This window comes from Oryctolagus cuniculus, chromosome 10 (genome assembly GCF_964237555.1).
Source record: "Oryctolagus cuniculus chromosome 10, mOryCun1.1, whole genome shotgun sequence".
NCBI lineage: Eukaryota > Metazoa > Chordata > Mammalia > Lagomorpha > Leporidae > Oryctolagus > Oryctolagus cuniculus.
In genome coordinates, this window is record NC_091441.1 from 99337099 (window position 1) to 99356552 (window position 19454).

General features: G+C 53.0%; 1 protein-coding gene and 1 non-coding gene across 5 annotated transcripts; one reads left to right on the top strand and one right to left on the bottom strand.

Moving 5' to 3' along the window:
- Nucleotides 1-1566: 1566 nt before the first annotated feature.
- Nucleotides 1567-4619, bottom strand: LOC108177167 (uncharacterized). Its single transcript, XR_007921914.2, has 4 exons — nt 4376-4619; nt 3478-3851; nt 3246-3368; nt 1567-1978 (listed from the first exon to the last, which is right to left on the bottom strand). It is a non-coding gene; the product is annotated as an uncharacterized protein (transcript).
- On the top strand, nt 4618-18673 carry MON1A (MON1 homolog A, secretory trafficking associated). 4 transcript variants are annotated; one of them, XR_011379528.1, is made up of 6 exons: nt 4618-4897; nt 14085-14224; nt 15795-16280; nt 16746-17511; nt 18103-18323; nt 18422-18673. XR_011379528.1 is itself a non-coding variant. In XM_008260667.4 (6 exons), the coding sequence occupies exons 2-6, from the start codon at nt 14098-14100 to the stop codon at nt 18560-18562; spliced, it is 1668 nt and encodes a 555-aa protein (XP_008258889.1). In that variant the 5' UTR covers nt 4618-4897; nt 14085-14097; the 3' UTR covers nt 18563-18673. The 4 variants fall into 4 exon arrangements, 3 of the variants coding, with proteins under 3 accessions (XP_008258889.1, XP_051708386.1, XP_051708387.1); XM_008260667.4 differs by having other exon boundaries at nt 18176-18323; XM_051852426.2 differs by lacking the exon at nt 18103-18323.
- Nucleotides 18674-19454: the final 781 nt, after the last annotated feature.

Sequence of the window (19454 nt, forward strand, 5' to 3'; positions counted from 1 at the left end):
CAGGACAGAAGCAGGACAACCAGTTTTAAGGCTATTGCTATAATCCAACCACAGAGCAATGCTGCTTATACCAGAATGGCCACAGCAGAAACAGAGACATGTTGGAGCGGGGTGAGGGAAGAATTAGGATGTAGGAGGAGCAGTTTTGGTGAAGAGCAGGAGCTCAATGTTAGGTAGGTTGTTTTCAGTGTATGGCAGGCAAGTGAGGAGTGGAATTCAGGATAAAGGTCATGGCCAGTGATGCCAATCTGGGAGATAGTAACACATTTCTAGTGTCTAAAGCAGTGTGCTTACATGAGATGACCAAGGGGTGAGTATGATATAGATGGAAGAGCAGAGTTTGAGCCCTAATCCTAAAGCACACCAAAGCTCAGAGGTTCTGAGAAGAGGAACAGTTAGACAGAACCATCAGGACTTTGTGCTTCTCAAACTGGATCATTTTCCATGGGTCTTTCCCTTACCAATAGTACTTTATCCTCTAAAGAAGTATAAGAAACAAATTCTTCTTGCTTTATTCCAATTTCCTTGGATAATAATTATTACCCTTTAATCATACTATGTGCCTCGCATGGTGCTGGCACTTCATTCATGACTTTGTTTAATCTTCACAATAACTGCATGACATTATCCCCATTTATAGTTAAAGAAACCAAGGTCTGGAAAGATGTAAATAACTTAGCACAGTTGGAAAGGGTAGGTTGAGAGGATTCTAACCAAGGTCTGTCCCGTGAGAAAGCTCATATTCCTAACTACTTCCCTGAGATGTTTATTGAGGGTTTGCAGAGCAGGCATCTGCATGTTTTATTTTTCTTGCACACCTGAGCTCACAGTATTTGTAAGGGTTATGTATTTATTGGTTTACTTATTTTGCTGCCGAAGATCAAGAAGTAAGAGTTGTACAAAAAGCTGTGCCAGAGTAGCACCGTCAGCTAGAATCAGGTATAAGTTTCCGTCGGGGAGATGGCTTCTCTTTTTAGAAGCAAAATCCTGGCAGGGGAAAATACAGCAGAAACAAAGGCATTGTCCTATCTGTTTTTCCCCTTTTGCTCTCATTTGGGGCCATGGCTCTTCAGCATCCAAAGTAGAAACTTTACTGAATATAAATATAGGAGACAGATAATCAGATGATACAAAATTATGGGTGAAATTTCCCAGCAAAGCAGGAAAACCAGCTACCTTAGGAGGTACTGCAAAATGATAAAGGCAGGAAGGAAAATGTCTTTAGAATTTCCTGAGGAGGACTGGAGTTTGTAACAGCAGTTAAGACACCAGCTGCATCCCCTGTCAGAGTGCATGGGTTTGGGTCCTGGCTCTGCTTGTACTTCCAGCTTTCTGAGTGTATGCGCCCTGAGAGATAGAAGGTGACCGCTCAAATACTTAGGTTCCTGCCACCCACATGGGAGAGCTGGGTTGAGTTCTGGGCTCCTGGCTTCAGCCTAACCCAGTCCCAGCTTTCGCAGGCATTTGAGGGAGTGAACCAGTGAGTGAAAGTTCTTTCTACCTGGCTTCTCCCTCCCTCCCTCCCTCCCTCCCTCCCTCTTCAAATAAAATTAAAGTTGACAAATCAACATTACAAAATTTTTAAACAATTTCTGCTTAAGACACTGCTTAGGATTCCTGCCTTCCATATTAGAGTGCTTAAGTTCAATTCCCAGGTCCACTTCCAATTCCAGACCTGTTACGCACATAAGCACCAAACCTGGGAGAAATTCTCTCCCAAGAAGGCAACCGCACACATTTGTGTCATTCCACAATGTCAGATTTCTCAAATGCACACAGACAACTCAATTATAGCAAAAGCACAGATTAGTCAATAATGCTTATCACTCATATCAAGCAAAGAAGGGAGGAAGAGTAGGAGAACTGTCTGGGATGCTCTGGTCACAGGCAGGCAGATGTCAAGTCTGTTCCGGTTATGGTTCCTCTGGGTCAGCTTGCTTGCAGAGTCACTCTGAGAGTGCTTCCCAGCAGCTACCAGCTGTCAAAGGTGAGTAAATAAAAATTCTGAAAATTTGCCAGGAGGGGCTGGCACTGTGGCATAGTAGACTAAGCTTCCACCTGCATCACCTGCCCTCCCTGGCCACAGCAGAGAGTTGGCCTTGAAGAGGGGCAACCAGGACAGAATCCGGTGCCCCGACTGAGACTAGAACCCGGTGTGCCGGCGCCGCTAGGCAGAGGATTAGCCTAGTGAGCCATGGCGCCGGCCTAAAACAAAGTTTTAATAACAACCTTAAGATTTTCAGTATGGGTGTAGCTGGTAAAGCTACAGCCTGCAATACTGGCATCCCATAGGGGTGCTGGTTCGAGACCTGGCTGCTCCACTCTTTTTTTTTTTTTTTTTTTTTTGACAGGCAGAGTTAGAGAGAGAGAGAGAGAGAGGTCTTCCTCTTCTGGTGGTTCAGCCCCCAAATGGCTGCTACAGCCGGTGCGCTGCACTGATCCAAAGCCAGGACCCAAGCACCTGGGCCATCCTCCTTTGCCCTCCCGAGCCACAGCAGAGAGCTGGACTGGAAGAGGAGCAACCGGGACAGAATCCGGCGCCAGCCTGCTCCACTTCTGATCCAGCTCCCTGCTGATGCACCTGGGAAAGCAGCAGAGGATGGCTCAAGTGCTTGGGCCCCTGCACCCACGTGGGAGACCCAGAAGAAGTGCCAGGCTCCTGCTTTCAGTCTGGCCCATCTCCAGCAGTTGTAGCCATTTGGAGAGTAAGATGTGTGTGTGTGTCTGTGTGTCTTCCTCTCTCTGTATAACTCTTTGTTTTTTTTAAAAGATTTATCTATCTATCTATCTATCTATCTATCTATTTATTTATGTGAAAGTCAGAGTTACACAGAGAGAGGAGAGGCAGAGAGAGAGAATCTTCCATCCTATGGTTCACTCCCCAATCGGCTGCAACAGCCAGAGCTATGCCGATCTGAAGCCTGGAGCCAGGAGTTTCTTCCAGGTCTCTCATGCAGGTGCAGAAGCCCAAGGCTTTGGGCCATCTTCTACTGCTTTCCCAGGCCGTAGCAGAGAGCTGGATCGGAAGTGGAGCAGCCGGGTCTCACACCAGTGCCTATATGGGATGCCGGTGCTTCAGGCCAGGGCATTAACCTGCTGCACCAAAGCACTGGCCCCTTGTGTAACTCTTTCAAATAAATAAATATTTTTTAAAAAGACTGTCAGTAGTAGTGACATGGTTTGTTTTGTGAGTGTGTCCTAGGCACAAACGTCAACCAGATGCGGATAGATACACAGCCACTTACTTTGCTAAGTAGTTGTAATACTCGCAGGTGACAGTACTATGGGGCAGCTGATGGACGTCAACACGGAGATGGTCAAGAGGTCTGATTAGGCAGAAAACTTCTGACTTGCCTCCTATGGCAGTTCTGTGGGATGTAACTTCTGGTTAATGAAGCACAAGCAGAGACTATAAGGTCTTCTTGGCTTAAACTTAGGACATAATAATGTGAGCAAAGCTGTATAAATTAAATTTACCCTAAAGGAGGGAAGCTGGGTTCCTGAGCTGGTGAGGAGAGAAAATACCGACTGGCGGTGACTTGAAGGGGTTTAGGTCCATCCTCTCCATCCCAAGGGAATGAATGATGATCAGGGCTTTTTTTCACAGGTTCTTACTAAACGGGGGGTGGAGGGGACCAGAGAGCTCCATGCAAAGCCATCTCCAGCACATCAGCCACAGGCCCCTGTGTGGAGGCAGCCACCCCATACTACAAGGAGACGCTCAGGGCAGGCAGAGCGCTTCCCCAGCTCCAGTGTGGGGCACAGAGGGGACAGGAGAGACTGACTTGGGGGTACCCGTTGGAGTGGCAGGGAGCATTCTAATGGTGATTTCAGACTTCTTCATCACAGAGCTGTTGGGAGAATTAACACAAGGCTACAAATTAGTTGCTTCAGAGAAAAAGGTGAGCACTGTTGTTGTCAATCTCTAATTTTGCCTCTTTCAACTGTTCACCAAAAACAAGGGCCATTTGAGGAAGCCTGTTGTTTTATTGTTTGGCTTCTAGGAAATGACAAACAGTGGCTCTTTGCTCTGGCAAATCGCCTGGGCAGCTCCTAAAGCACTACCAGTGCCTGGTTCCCCACCCACCCTCACCCTCAACCCAGCCCAATCCAATCTTTATCTCCAGGGAGGGTGTCCAGGCATTATTGCTTTTTAAAAAGCTCCCCAGGTCATTCTATGTGCTGCCAGAGTTGAGAAATGGCATTCTAAAACGTGGTTAAAACACTTTTTCTTTTTTCTTTTTTAGCAGCGGGCTAATTCGGTTTTCGCACATGCCCACATCCTGCACGGCCCCTGTGGCTGTGCCCACTAATGACATTTATCCGGCCCCCGACACGGGCACTGCCCTTTCACTGCCCCTGGGGAAAACCGCACCAGCGTCCTTTTCTCTCCCTTGAAATAAACCTCCAGTGGGCTCGGACCGAGGGGTCCGACGGTCCAGGTCTGCGGTCCGCGCGGGGGTTTGGGCTCCGGGGAGGCGCCCGGGCTTCCGGGACAGGTGAGATGGCGATGCAGGGAGAGGCGTGCCGCGACCCGGGGCTGGGCCGGGTTCAGCAGCCGCGCACAGTCCCAGCGGCGCCGCAGGCGGCCGAGCACCGCAGACTACATTTCCCACAATGCACCCCGGGGGCGGGCCAGGTCGGGCCGAGCGGCTGGAGCCGGGCCTCGGCGGCGAGAGGCCGGCAAAGGCTGTCTCCCTGCGCTGGCGGACGGGTTGGGGGCGGCGGAAGGGCTCGTGCCGGTTGCTGTGGCCATGTCCGTGTCTGCAGGGGGCCTTGGCCCCGCGACTCAGCGGCCCCAGGCCGAGCCCGGCCGGACACCCCCACCCCCCCGGGGGTCCGGCGGAGAGCAGTGACCTGCACCCTGTGTGCGTCCTGGGCCCTCCCGAAGAAACAGGTGAGTCTGCCAACCCACGTGACCTGGGGGCGCAGGAGACTGGAGAGCTGTCATCTTTGGAGGGAGGGACTTGAAGATTGGGGGTTCCTGACGTCTCCGGTACCAGTTGCGATATAAGGACTGGGTCTCCCTGGAGTCCCTTAGCGACTGGCCCCCAGCTGGGAAATGCAAAAAGCGAGGCCTGGAGCCCATCATTTGGCCAAGAGGTTGACGTCCGGTAGGGGACAGTGGTCAGGTCGGATTCACCCGCCAAGACACACACATTCAGCCCTCAGAGTCCTCTCAAAAAATGACAGAGGTGACTTGTAGGGTGAGAGGGGAGCATCTGGGTCTTGGGTCTTGGGACTTTGGGACTTTGTTCTCAAGTGTGCACTGGGCCAGATAAGTGGGCTGCGCCTTGTACTGGGTGAGCCACTCTTTTCTGGGCTGGAGTTCCCTAGGGGAGCGTGAACAGCCTTTGTCAGGGAGGGGAGTGGCCACCAGAGATGGCAGGGACCAGGCTAGGCTTGCAGCATGGAGTGACTGGCTTACTGCTAAGCGGCTACAGCACAGCCTCCCAGATAGGCCACTCCCCAGAGGGTCAAGGCAGGATGCAGCATTGTCCGAGAGGGCCAGTAGGGAGGGGCTTGCAAGGCTCAGCCTGCTCCGGGGCCACTTGAGGGAGGTAGGAACACCGGAAGGGCACATTGAACCAACCTGTTTGGTGACGTGCACAGGCACAGGGGGCCGCTTCTAGGAAAGATGGCAAATTCTGAGGGTGTCTAAAACCACTGTTAAAGAAGAGTCCCCATAGGGGCACTTGAGGCTGCATCTCAAAGACTTCCTTTGCCTAGCAGCTGCAGGGGGGGCTAGGGTGGATTCTGGTGTGATTCACTCAGGCCCCTTGCCTGAGTTTCCAGGGTCAGTATCCAGAGAATGGTCCTTTTGCCCGGACATCCAGACTGAGCTGGGAGATGCTAAGGCGTTGCATGATCTCAGGTGGCAGAGGAACTGTGGTGAAGGAAGCATCCACTGTCTCCCGCCAGCTGACCCTACCACACGCAGTTATCATGCTGGTACCACTCATGAAGCCCACGAGGGACCAGGGGAAAGTGGGCCTTCAGGACAGGCATAAGCATTGTAGTCCTTGTTTGGGTCTTTGAACCAGAAGAACACATGGCAGGGACACACGGCAGACCAAGGAGTTAAACTTGGGAGAGACTTCCCAGAGGAGCAGAGAGCCAATGGTGCACTCTCACAACCCTGGGGCCGGAGAAGAGCCAGTTGGTCTGGAGGAATGCCTATTCCTAGGCCCACACACACCTCTGTGGCCCAGCATTACAGGAGGGTCACTTGAGGCCACAGCTCACATGGCTTCACATTTGCCCAGACTGTTTACCCGGGGCCCCTGGCTCAGACTGAGCAAACTCTCAAAGGACTGATTTACAGGACAGAGACGACTGGATCCCTGTGACATAAGTAAAAAGAATCGTGATATGCTAATGGCAGCAGTATATAAATGCCTACTCTGTGCCAATGTAGCCAAATTACATGAATTATCACATGTAATCCTCTCACTGAAGAATCAGTACTGTCACCATCCCCATTTTGTAGATGAAAAACCGGAAACCTTCAAAACCAAGCCAAGTTAATCCAGGTCCTATGGACTGCAGCCTCCGTACCTGACGACGTCTAAGGACAAGTCTTCCCCACTAGGAGGGGTTTCCGGAGGCCACCTCAAAGGTGTGATGGACCTGGGTGTTCTTCACAGATCTTTTTACTTGCTGCCAAAGACGCTGATGTGCCCAGTGTTGACTGGACTCCTCCTGCACGTGGTGCTGACACTCTGAAAGTGGTGGCAGGCCACAAGGGGGTCTTCAGTGCAGAGCACTAGCCCAGGGTGAGAGGGCTGAGGAGAGCTCCTGCAGGAGGGCCTCTCCGGTAAGGCGGCACGTGAGCAGCACCCTGCGGGAAGTGAGGGAGTGAGTCACGTGGATTTCTAGCCCCGGCGGTGAGATAGGCGAAGTGAGGGTGGGGACAGCTCGGGCAGTTCAGCAGGGACAAAGTCCTGAAGTGAAACTCAGGTTGCTTACGGAAAGCCATGAGGCCAGTGTGGCTGGGCGGAAGCAGTTAGTGGGGAGACAGGTATCAAGTGGAGCCTCGTGTTCTACTGTGAGGAAATTGGCCTTCTCGCGAGTGTGGAGGGCCCATTCTCAGAGCTGTGAGCAGGGGAATTACAGGACATGTTTCAAGAGGAGCACTTGAGTGCCCTGAGAAGTGGGGAGACTGGTTAGGAGACTGTTGCAACAGTCTCCTAGAGAGGTAATGGTGGCTTGGACCAACGTGGTAGTCCTGGAGGTGAGAAGTGGTCACATTCTGGGTTAGGCATCTCCCACTTCACATCAGTAAACTGTTCCACGAAAGCTGGCCCCGTTCAGTGTGGAATCACTAACCTAGTGTCTGTTTCTGGTTGTTTTTTAAAAAATTTTACTTGAGAGGCATAGAGACAGAGAAGAATCTTTGATCTACTGAATCACTCCCCAAACACCCAGGGCTGGGCCAGGCTGAACTCCGTCTGGGTCTCCCTCATGCGTGGCAGGGACCCAAGTCCTTGGGCCATCGTCTGCTGCCTGCCAGGCAGATGAGCAAGAAGCTGAATCCCAGGCACTCCTAGATCAAGTTTTCATAATGTAAATGCACCTTTTTTCTATGTAAACATTAGTGAATCAATATAAGTCTGACATATTAGTTATCTATTGGGGTAACATAGTATCCCCAAACTTAGCGTAAAAGAACAGTGTTCATTTTCTCAGACAGTTCCTGTGAGTCAGCCCTTTGAGTGCAGCTTAGGGATGGTTCAGGCTCAGAGCCTGCTATGAGGTTGTAATCATCTGAAGGTTTGACTGGGCCTAGACCAGGTGTGTCCAAGGCAGCTCGCTCACGTGACGGGCGAGTTGGCACTGGCTGTTTGCAGGGAGTCTCATTTGCATGACCGTGAGGGTGCTTCTGTGGGACTGCCTAGAGTCCTCCCAGCATGACCAGTAGCTTTCCCTTGGAAAGAATGAACCAAGGTAGCAAGTGGAAACCACAATGTCTCTTATGACCTAGCCTCAGAAATCACACATCTTTATTTTCATGGCATCCTGTGGTTTCCTAGGTCAGCCCTGCTGAGTGTGGGAGAATACACAGGTACCAGGAGGTCACAAACACTGGAGACCTGTTGAAGACGATAGTTGGATATTAAATAACAAAAGGCATTCTGTGGGAAAAGTATTAGTTAGCGGGACATTTTGCTGGGTATGCCTGTGTCTGGAAGTGCAATTGACAGTGTTTGGTGGTGGTTTGGTATACCGGTGTGGAGGAAAAGAGAGCATAGGGGATGACTCCCAAGCTTTTTGCTGAACAGCCGAAAGAATGAAATTGCCTTTCAATGAGATGGTAAAAATTATGGGAGGCACAACTTTTTAACAGAACAATCAGAGTTCAGTTTGGGGCATATAGCCTTGAGATAACATCAAGTAGATGATTAAATCTGCATACTTCTAGAGGGCAGAAGAGAGATTGGGGCTGGAAATAAAAGTTGGAATCATTAACGTGTAGATGAAGTTTATTTTTTTTTTTAAATTTTATTTATTTGAAAGGCAGAGGCAGAGAGAGAGAGAGAGAGATCTTTCATCCACTGGCCCTCTCCCCCAGTGGCTGCAACCACTGGACTGGGCCAAAGCTGAGAGCCTCCTCCAGGTCTCCCACGCAGTTGGACCATCCTGGGCTGCTTTCCCAGGTGCAGGAGCAGGGAGCTGGATTGGAAGCAGCTGGAACAACAATCAGCACCCATATTGGATGCCGGTGCCGCAGGCCATGGCCTTAACCCACAGCACAACAGCACTGGCCCCTCTCTGAAGTGTTTAAGAGCTGGTAGTCACCTCTAGCTCTGTCTTCCACTGCCAGGTGATGTCAAAGGCAGGTCAGTAAAGTTCTAAGAGCAGGATCCTGAATCACTGCTTGGAAGGGAGAGCGCTGAATTGCCACCAGACCCTCAGGAGATTTCACGTGAGCATACAGTAAGCCTTCGTGTGTCAACCTCTACTCTTGACTTACACAGCATAGCTTAGACGACCTGACTGTAACAAATTCCAAATATGATTTGCTATTTTGAGGGGTTGGTTTGTTACAAAGGGTAGCAGATGGGCTGGCGCTGTGACATAGCAGGTAAAGGCTCCACCTGCGCTGCCGGCATCCCATTTGGGCGCCAGTTTGAGTCTCGGCTGCTTCACTTCCAATCCAGCTCTCTGCTGTGGCTTAGGAAAGCAGTAGAAGATGGTCCACATCCTTGGGCCCCTGTCCCCATGTGGGAGACCTGGAAGAAGCTCCTGGCTCCAGATTGGCTCATCTGCAGTCATCCTGGCCATCTGGGGAGTGAACTAGCGGGTGGTTCTCTCTCTCTCTCTCTCTGTCTCTGTCTCTCTGCCTCGCCTCTCTCTGTATAACTGTGACTTTCAAGAAAAATAAATACATCTTTTTTTTTTTTTTTAAAAAGGGTAGCAGAAAGATGGGGCAGTAGGTTAAGAGGAATGTAGAGGTAAGAGGAAGTTGGCGCTGGTGCTGCTGTAGCTCAATAGGCTAATCCTTCACCTGCGGCGCCGGCACACCGGGTTCTAGTCCCAGTTGGGGCGCCGGATTCTGTCCTGGTTGCTCCTCTTCCAGTCCAGCTCTTTGCTGTGGCCCGGGAAGGCAGTGGAGGATGGCCCAGGTCCTTGGGCCCTGCACCCGCATGGGAGACTAGGAGAAGCACCTGGCTCCTGGCTTTGGATCAGTGCGGTGCACCGGCCGCGGCAGCCATTGGAGGGTGAACCAATGGAAAAGGAAGACCTTTTTGTCTTTCTCTCTCTCTCACTGTCCATCCTGCCTGTCAAAAAAAAAAAAAAAAAAAAAAGGAAATTGGCTTCTTTTTTAACTTTTTAATTGAAGTAAAGCGAACATACAGACAAGTTCACAAATCCTAAGTACATATGCTCCTTGACGTAGGATGGGGTTAAGTTCCCATAATCTGTTGTTGGAAATAACGTAAGTCGAAAACAAGCTTAATACACTTAAGCTCGTAGCTCAGCAATGCAGTACACTGTTAAGTATGAATTGGTTACCCAGGATTGTGTGTCTGACTAGGAGCTGCTGTGGCCCAGCATCAAGAAAGAATGTAGGATTGCATGTCACTAGCCTGGGAAAAGACCGAAATTCAAAATTTAAAGTGTGGTTTACTGAGTGTGCATCACTTCCACACCATCATAAAGGTGACACATCGTAAGTCAGGGACTGTCTGCACAACTCCGTGACTATCACACAGTGACACACCCACAGGAGTGTGTTTTGAAGACAGAGGAAATGTCTGCACGTTGGTGATGGACAGGGGTGGGGGACACTGATGATCCGGGAGAGAGGGACAGCTGCTGGTGTAGGAGGCGGGGCTGAGCTCCGGCACACCGTGGAGGAGTTAGTCACAGAGGCACGGGAACAGCTCATCATTAGGAAGCAGAGGGGACACAAAGGCTGGCCGATGGGGGAGGTGGCGGTGGCGGTTTATGGAAGTCCTCTTTGGATCCTCAGTGGAACAGAAGGCAGGGTCACCTGCTGGTGGTTCTGTGAGCGTGAGGGAAGGAGATGATGAAACGAGGAAAGGAAAGGTATGAAGTTGTTGGGGGACGTGAAGAGATGTGGAAATGTCGAGTGTTGCCATGTGTGGCAGTGGTTCTGTACCCTCGCCTCAGAAAAAAATCTCTCCCAATCCAGGGAGTCAGGTCCAGAAATCCTGGCTGCAAGCCTACTACTGTCCAGCTCACTTTCTGCTCAGGCATGGGCAGACTAATCTCTGAGGACACGCTGCATAGCAGTGCAGAGCCATCTCTGGCTTCTAGGATAGCTTTGCAGTCTACAGGCTTCTCATGTGGCCTTTTTTTTTTTTAAGTGTATTCATTTTTATTTATTTGCAAGGCAGAGTGAGAGTGTAAGAGCGAGAGAAAGAGAGATCTTCCATCTGCTGGTTCACTCCCCAAACGCTCACAACAGCCAGTGTTGGGCCAAGTGAAGCCAAGAGCCTGGAACTCCGTCTGGATCTGCTGATGGGCGGCAAGGACTCAAGTACTGGAGTCATGATCTGCCGCCTTCTTGGCACATCAGCAGGACGCTGGATCAGAAGGCAGAGGCAGGACTCAACGCCAGCCACTCCAGCGTGGGCTGTGGGTGTCCCACACTGCCATGCCTTGCCTGAGTCTTCTAGTTCAAGACCTAGACATGCCTTAGTTTCCTTGGCACCCACTGCCCTGGGCTCAGTGGTGGTAGGTCTCTCAGTCGTTTTGGATTGTTCCTCTGGGTGCCTCCTCTGGTTCTTTAAAAAAAAAAAAAAAAAAAAAAAATTGGCGCTCAGCCCTCTGCCTCTCTGCTGAGCCGCCCGCCTGGTCTGGCCAGGTGTACTCTCTCTACTACCCGCCCCCCGGTCCGAGCGACTGCGCACTCTCTCAGGTCCTGTCTGGAGAGGTGCCCATCCGTTCTTGCAGATGTCCCTTCCCTAATAAACTTTGCTACTTTTACCTCCCACTAAAAAAATAAAAATAAAAATAAAAATAAATAAAAAATAAAGATTTATTTATTTATTCGAAAGGCAGAGTTAGAGAGGTAGAGGCAGAGAGAAAGAGAAATCTTCCATCTGCTGGTTCACTCTGCAAATGGCTACCATGGCCAGAGCTGGGTCAATCTGAAGCCAAGAGCTAGGAGCTTCTTCCAGGTCTCCCATGTGAGCGCAGGGGCCCAAGCATTTGGGCCATCTTCCACTGTTTTCCCAAGCCATAGCAGAGAGCTGGATCAGAAATGGAGCAGCCAGGTCTCGAACCAGCACCCATATAGGATGCCTGCACTACAGACAGCAGCTTTACCTGCTATGCCACAGTGCCAGCCCCACCTCCTCAGGTTCTTATTGGGGGCATGCAACCTTTTACTTTGATCCATCATCAGACAAGGCAACCCATTACTGTGCCTCATGGGCTCTGACCCTTGCTAGGAACTGTAACTCTTGATTATTCTGAGGGATAGATTACTGGCCTACAGAATCTCTTAGTAATTTCTCCAGCAGTCTTCCTTTGGTTCTACTCTGTAGAGTGATGCTGTTGATCAGTGCTCAATTCCCACTTGCCCTGTAGTGCTCAAGACTCAGTGCAGGAGAGGCCACCAGGCCAGATAACAGCATACAGCCCCTGCCTCCCTATCTATCTGTTTTGCACATTGAGCTTCTATAAAATATTCATGTGAAAAAAAGATTCTACAGCTTAAAACAAAGATGACAACAGTAAGAAGAACTTAAAAATCAGCGTTTTGGGCAGCTACACAGGAGCTACCATATGCATCCAGATATTTTTTAAAAAATATTTATTTATTTATTTGAAAGTCACAGAGAGAGGAGAGGCAGAGAGAGAAAGAGAGAGAGAGAGGTCTTTCATCCATTGATTCACTCCCCAGATGGCCACAACAACCAGAGATGTGCCAATCCAAAGCCAGGACTAGGAGCTTCTTCTGGGTCTCCCACGTGGGTGCAGGGGCCCAAGGATTTGGGCCATCTTCTGCTATCCCAGGCCACAGCAGAGAGCTGGATCAGAAGTGGAGCAGCCAGGACTCAACCCGGTACCTATATGGGATGCCAGCACTGCAGGCCGGGGCTTTAACCCACTGTGCCACAGCACCGACCCCCATGCAGGGGTCTTGACTAGCATGTTAATCACTAGGCTAAATGCCTGCCCCTCCATGAACTTTTTGAAGGCTTCTTGTATTCATAGATTTCAAGTTTCATTGTACCACATTAAACTTACTTTTTTTTAAAAAAATTATTTATTTATTGAAAGGTGAAGTAATACACAGAGAGGGAGAAACATGAGGGTGGGTGGGGAGAGAGAGAGAGACCACTGCTGTGGTGTAGCGAGCAAGTAAAGCCGTTGTCTGCAGTGCCAGCATCCCATATGGGTGCCAGTTCAGGTCCCGGCTGCTCCACTTCTGATCTTGCTGATCCCTGCTGAAGTGCCTGGGAAAGCAGCATGGGATGGCCCACGTCCCTGGGTCCTTGCACCCATATAGGAGACCTGGAGGAAGCTCCTAGCTCCTGACTTCAATCTGGCCCAGCTCCAGTTGTTGCAACCATTTGGGGAGTGAACAAGCAGATGGAAGATCTCTCTCTCTCTCTCTATCTCTCTCTCTGTGTGTGTGTAACTATGCCTTTCAAATAAATAAGTAAATTTTTTAAAGAGGGAGATATGTTTAATCTGTTGGTTCACTCCCCAAAATGGCTGCAATGACTAGGGCTGGGCCAAGCCAAAGCCAGGAACCTGGAACCCCATCTGGGTCTCCCAGTAGGTGGCAGGGGCCCAAATACTTGGGCCATCTTCCACTACTTTACAAGGCATATTAGCAGGGAACTGGATTTGAAGCAGAGCAGCCAGAACTCAAACCGGCACTTTGATGCCAATGTCTCAGGCAGCAGCTTAACCCACTATGCCACCATGCCATCCCCTAAATTTAACTGTTAATTCTGTATTTCCACTAACTTTTTGGAGTATCTGCATACACTAAAGTGAACAGGAAAAGATGCTAAGAGGTAGGATAATGGTAACTTTTCTTTATATTTGTCTGTGTTTGCCAAGTTTTCTATAATGACTATAGAAAAGGAACAAGATACTTAATTTTTATTTGTTTATTTATTTGAAGATTTATTTATTTTATTTGAAAGGCAGTTACAGAGAAAGGGAGAGAGAGAGAGATATCTTACACCCCAAATGGCTGCAACAACTGGAGCTGGGCCAGATCGAAGCCAGGAGCTAGGCGCTTCCCCCAGGTCTCCTACGTGGGCGCAAGAGCCCAGGGACTTAGGCCATCCTATGCTGCTTTCCCAGGCACATCAGCAGGAAGCTGGATCCAAGTGGAGCAGCTGGGACTGGAACTGGATTCATATGGGATGCCAGCACTGCAGCTAGTGGCTCAACCCAGTACACCACAATGCCGGCCTCAATACTTAATTTTTTAGAAGGGAATACGCAGCACCCATTCCCCAGGGATTTGCGTTAGTGGGGTCCTAGTAATGGATACTTTTCCTGTACTGACCGCTGTCTATTATGCCAGTGACACTGCCAGTAGCACCTTCCCCATAGCCCTTGGTGATCATTTTTTTGCCCCACAGGAGAGCCCAAAGGATGGCTGCTGATATGCAGAGGAAGAGAAGCAGCGAATGCCCTGATGGCACTTTGGCTCCTTCTGATGGACAGAATGTGGAGAGGGCAGAGAGCCCCACCCCAGGAATGGCCCAGGGGATGGAGCCAGGTATGGGCAGAGTGTGCTGCCCCAGCCAGCTGAGAGCTGGAGCAGCCTCCGGGGACCTGGGGTTCCCAACCACTTTCCTTCCTACTCATCCGTACATGTGTTTTTTTTTTTTTTTTTTTTTTTTTTTTTTTTTTTTTTTTTTTTTTGACAGGCAGAGTGGACAGTGAGAGAGAGAGAGACAGAGAGAAAGGTCTTCCTTTTGCCGTTGGTTCACCCTCCAATGGCCGCCGCGGCCGGCGCGCTGCGGCCGGCGCACCGCGCTGATCCGATGGCAGGAGCCAGGAGCCAGGTGCTTTTCCTGGTCTCCCATGGGGGTGCAGGGCCCAAGCACCTGGGCCATCCTCCACTGCACTCCCTGGCCACAGCAGAGGGCTGGCCTGGAAGAGGGGCAACCGGGACAGAATCCGGAGCCCCGACCGGGACTAGAACCCGGTGTGCCGGCGCCGCTAGGTGGAGGATTAGCCTAGTGAGCCGCGGCGCCGGCCCGTACATGTGTTTAGTCAGGTGCTGCGGCTCCCGTGGGAGCTGGGCCCCGTCTGCATCTGGCCTTCTGTCACTTCACGTTGCACTGACCTCTGGCTGCCACTGTGGGCTCTCCTCCTGTTCCCTGTGTCTACAGAGCACCGCTCTGGCTCCTTCTTCCCTCCTCAGCTCTCTGCTTAAATGGCATAAGTTAGGCTTGCCCTGAGCACGCACTGTATGGTATGCATAAAATTATTTTGTAATTTTATGTATGTATGTATTGTCCATTTCTCTCTTCCACGAGATAGTGAGCTCTTTGACCACGGGGCAGTCATATCCTTAATGCCTGAAACAATGCTGAACTCATCCTGGAGACTCAAAAATCTATCTGCCATCGGCAGAGGAAGACTAGCACAGGCGCTGCCCGGGAGAGCCCTAGGCTAGCAGAGCCCTGACAGTGGAGTCAGCCAGGAGCCGAGGCCTGGGGCCAGTAGGGGAAGGAGATTCACCGCATGTGGGAGGGGCTCCAGGCACAGGCGAGGTTCTGGGCATACAGCAGTGCACAACCAGGTCTCCTCCTCTGGGGGCAACTGTTGCACTGAGGAGGAGGAGAGTAACTGGCAGGGGACACAAGGAAGTCACAGAGGGAGAGGTGATAAGGTGCCTGGGGTTGGAGGTTAGGAGAGGAGGGAAGGAGCTTCCTTGCTGAGAGCTGAAGTGTGACAAGCATCCAGACAGCAGGGGCAGAGCTCCTGAGATAGGCGGGGGCATGCTGAGGGTGTCCAGAGAGCAGGTGGAGGGCAAGGGGGCGGGTGGCAGAATGGGAGCGAGAGAGGTAGGCACTGCCAACTGCCACTGCTGCCATGAGGGGTCTGGGTCTGATTTCGGTGTGGTGGGAGGAGACTGGTGGGCTGAACGTCACCAAGAAGCATGGCCCGTGGCAGACCGTGGCAGGCAGGAGGGGACAGTGGCATGGCCCCGTTGGGTCAGGCCGTCCTCCTGACCCTTCTAGGACAGGCAGTCCTGCTGCAGTGACCATGGTAGACACCTTGCTGGTGAGAGCGTCTGCCAGCAGTGACCTCTAAGCACCAGTGCTTTTGGCCTACAGGTGCTGGGCAGGAGGGTGCCATGTTCGTCCATGCCCGTTCCTACGAGGACCTGACTGAGTCAGAGGATGGGGCAGCTTCTGGGGACAGCCCCAAGGAGGGTGCCGGGGGTCCCCCACCACTGCCTGCAGACATGCGCCAGATCAGCCAGGACTTTAGCGAGCTCAGCACCCAGCTGACGGGTGTGGCCCGTGACCTGCAGGAGGAGATGCTGCCAGGAAGCTCTGAGGACTGGCCAGAACCCCCGGGGGCAGCTGGGCGAGCCGCCACGGAGCCCCCGCGGGAAGGCACAGACGAGGGGGATGAGGAGGACGCTGCGGAGGCCTGGCGCCTGCACCAGAAGCACGTCTTCGTGCTGAGCGAGGCAGGGAAGCCTGTGTACTCCCGCTATGGGTCTGAGGAGGCACTCTCCAGCACTATGGGGGTCATGGTGGCCCTGGTATCCTTCCTGGAGGCAGACAAGAACGCCATCCGCTCCATCCATGCAGGTGAGCCGCCTGGAGAGGGGCTGGGGAGGGCTCCCCGGCCACGACAGAGGACAGGTCCCTCTCACTGCTGGCCTCATGGGGCTATGGTAAGGGCCAAAGGCTGCCCAGCCGCGGCCTTGCCATCGGAGAGGGTGAGAACCGCCTGGGGAGGTGACCAAAAACAACCACAGACCAGGGTCTTGGGCCCCACGTAAGAGTGTGTGTTTTTCTCAAGAGCTTCCAGGGCATCGGGGGATGCCAGTGTGTGACAGGGACAAGCCCTGAGCCCTGAGGGGAACTGGGTGATGGGCTATTGTTTTTTATCCTCAGTGTCCTATAAACCCCTACTGGGAGCAGAGCTCTGAGCTAGCAAAGAATGTGGAAGGTGAAGGGGTGCAGAGGAAAATGGGGCTCCCAGGGAGCTGGGAAAGGCCAGCCCGGCTTCTGGGAGAGGGGCTGAGGCTGCCACCCCTGCCCCACCCTCAGATGGCTACAAGGTAGTATTCGTGCGCCGGAGCCCCCTGGTGCTGGTGGCGGTGGCCCGCACGCGGCAGTCAGCCCAGGAGCTTGCGCAGGAGCTGCTCTACATCTACTACCAGATCCTGAGCCTGCTCACCGGGGCGCAGCTGAGCCACATCTTCCAGCAGAAGCAGAACTACGACCTGCGGCGCCTGCTCTCCGGGTCAGAGCGCATCACCGACAACCTGCTGCAGCTCATGGCGCGAGACCCCAGCTTCCTGATGGGGGCGGCGCGCTGCCTGCCTCTGGCTGCGGCCGTGCGCGACGCCGTGAGTGCCAGCCTGCAACAGGCACGCGCACGCAGCCTGGTCTTCTCCATCCTGCTGGCCCGCAACCAGCTCGTGGCCCTGGTGCGCCGCAAGGACCAATTCCTGCACCCCATTGACCTGCACCTGCTGTTCAACCTCATTAGCTCCTCCTCCTCCTTCCGTGAGGGCGAGGCCTGGACGCCTGTGTGCCTGCCCAAATTCAACGCGGCCGGCTTTTTCCACGCACACATCTCTTACCTGGAGCCTGACACCGACCTCTGCCTGCTGCTGGTCTCCACCGACCGTGAGGACTTCTTTGCCGTCTCTGACTGCCGCCGACGCTTCCAGGAGCGCCTTCGCAAGCGCGGAGCTCACCTGGCACTGCGGGAGGCGCTGCGCACGCCCCATTACAGTGTGGCGCAAGTGGGCGTCCCTGACCTGCGTCACTTCCTCTATAAGTCAAAGAGCTCAGGACTCTTCACCAGGTGAGGGAGGGCCTCGGGGGCACTACTTCAGGGAGACTGGGGTGTGGGGAGCGGGGAGCCAGTTGATCCTGATCCTGGGATGCGGCCCTGAAGCTGTCCCTCCCTGTGGGAGTGGACGCCATGCTGTGTCTGCTGCACTCTGGTGGCAGGGACCCAGACTCCCCATCATCCCAGGGGCGTATACCTCTCTTCTTCACTATCCGGAAGGCCTGGAAATGACCAGGAAGTCTCCCGAGGCCTGGAGCAACTCTGGGTCATTGTGATGCAGTCCAGGGTGCTGCTGCCTCCTGCAGCGGAGGGGCTGGGGAGACAGGGCAGCTCCTGTCCTCCTTTTCCCACCTGTTGCCCCAGAGGGTTCCCAGCTCACCGTTTCGCTACTCCAGACCTGTCACTCTTAGATGCCTGAACTCACCTTGGCCTCTCCAGGGATGACCAAAGACCTTGAACTTGGGGATTGGAGATGGGAGGAGGCAGGGCTTCGGTCTGGATAGGTACAGCCCTGTCCTGGGCAGTCTTCGTGGCAGGAGGAAAACGCCGTGTCCTAGGGGAGCATCTGGAGGGTAGGACACATGGTGGCATCTCCCTGGCTAGGAATAGGTGATTCTAGATCTCCAGAGTGGGCAATGGAAGTCACTCCTTTGCGAACCCACTACCCCACCTGCAGCCCTGAGATTGAGGCCCCGTATACCAGTGAGGAAGAGCAGGAGCGGCTGCTGGGCCTCTACCAGTACCTGCACAGCCGCGCCCACAATGCCTCCCGCCCACTCAAGACCATCTACTACACGGGCCCCAACGAGAACCTCCTGGCCTGGGTAAGGTGGCCCTGGGATGGGCTGGGCTTCACGGAGGTCCCTGGTAGAGGCCACAAGGATGCCCAACCTAAATGACCACACTTTTCCCCCTCCTCTAGGTGACAGGCGCCTTTGAGCTCTACATGTGCTACAGCCCCCTGGGGACCAAGGCGTCAGCTGTCAGTGCCATCCATAAGCTGATGCGCTGGATCCGCAAAGAGGAAGACCGCCTCTTCATCCTCACGCCCCTCACCTATTGATGGGAATGCCTGGGAAGCCATGGGAGCCTACAGATGGGGCTGGCCTCTCTTGCCCAGCCAGCAGGCAGGGACTGTGGTTGGTGTGTGCATTAAAGTGCTTTGGGGAAGACACTTGTGGAGGCCTGTCTCTGGTTCCTTCACCTGTCCACTCTCACTCACAGCTGCTGGATCCTCGTCGCTAGCCGCTGTGCAGGCTTTACCCTACACAGGAGTGCATGCACGTTTGAGGCCCTCTCCCCTGCCCTTACACCAGCATCCAACTCAACATTCACAGTTGTTCCCTGGGCTGGAGGTGTTTTGGTTCAGCCGTATGTAAAGGGCTCTACTGCCTTTGCCCTTGGCCTCCTCCCCTCCAAACCCTGACACCTGCCTCCTCTGTCTCAGCCCTGAATGGGGCCTCCAGCTGCATGCCCTGAAGACCACCCAGCCACCTTGGGAGCCTGGCTGTGGCTGAACTGAGGGCAAAAGAAATGGTCAAGTGTGGGAAACCTGAGCCCCAGCATGGGAAGGAGGCCTTGGTGAGGCGTCTGTGTTCAACCCAGGAAGATTCAGCGTCCAGCTTCGCTGTAGCACAGGCCTCTGGGAAACTGCTCAGACCTTCCCATGAAGGGGCTTTCTTCCTCAGCTCCCCTACCTCAGCCAGTGTGTTCCTCAGGATGGTGCCCAAGAATGAGCTGGGGGGTCTGAGAAAGGCAGGAGTAAAGGCCAGTGCCAGTGGGAACATGGCACCTTCCCCGTCACCCTGTCCCCTGCCATGGCATGGCTAGATGCACGTGGGGCCCTGGGCGAGTCCCAGGAGGCTCAGCAGTGAAGGACTAGCTCCAGTCACTCTCCCGTGGAACCTTCTTTGGGCAGAGTCCAAGGCACAGTGCTGCCAGGGGGCTCTCCCGGT

Excerpts from the sequence above, each read along its gene's own strand:
- MON1A (XM_008260667.4), top strand. The coding sequence starts at position 14,098 with ATGGCTGCTGATATGCAGAGGAAGAGAAGCAGCGAATGCCCTGATGGC. Across the intron at positions 17,512-18,175 it reads AGCTCAGGACTCTTCACCAG|CCCTGAGATTGAGGCCCCGT; the intron begins GTGAGGGAGGGC and ends CCCCACCTGCAG. Across the intron at positions 18,324-18,421 it reads ACGAGAACCTCCTGGCCTGG|GTGACAGGCGCCTTTGAGCT; the intron begins GTAAGGTGGCCC and ends CCCCTCCTCTAG.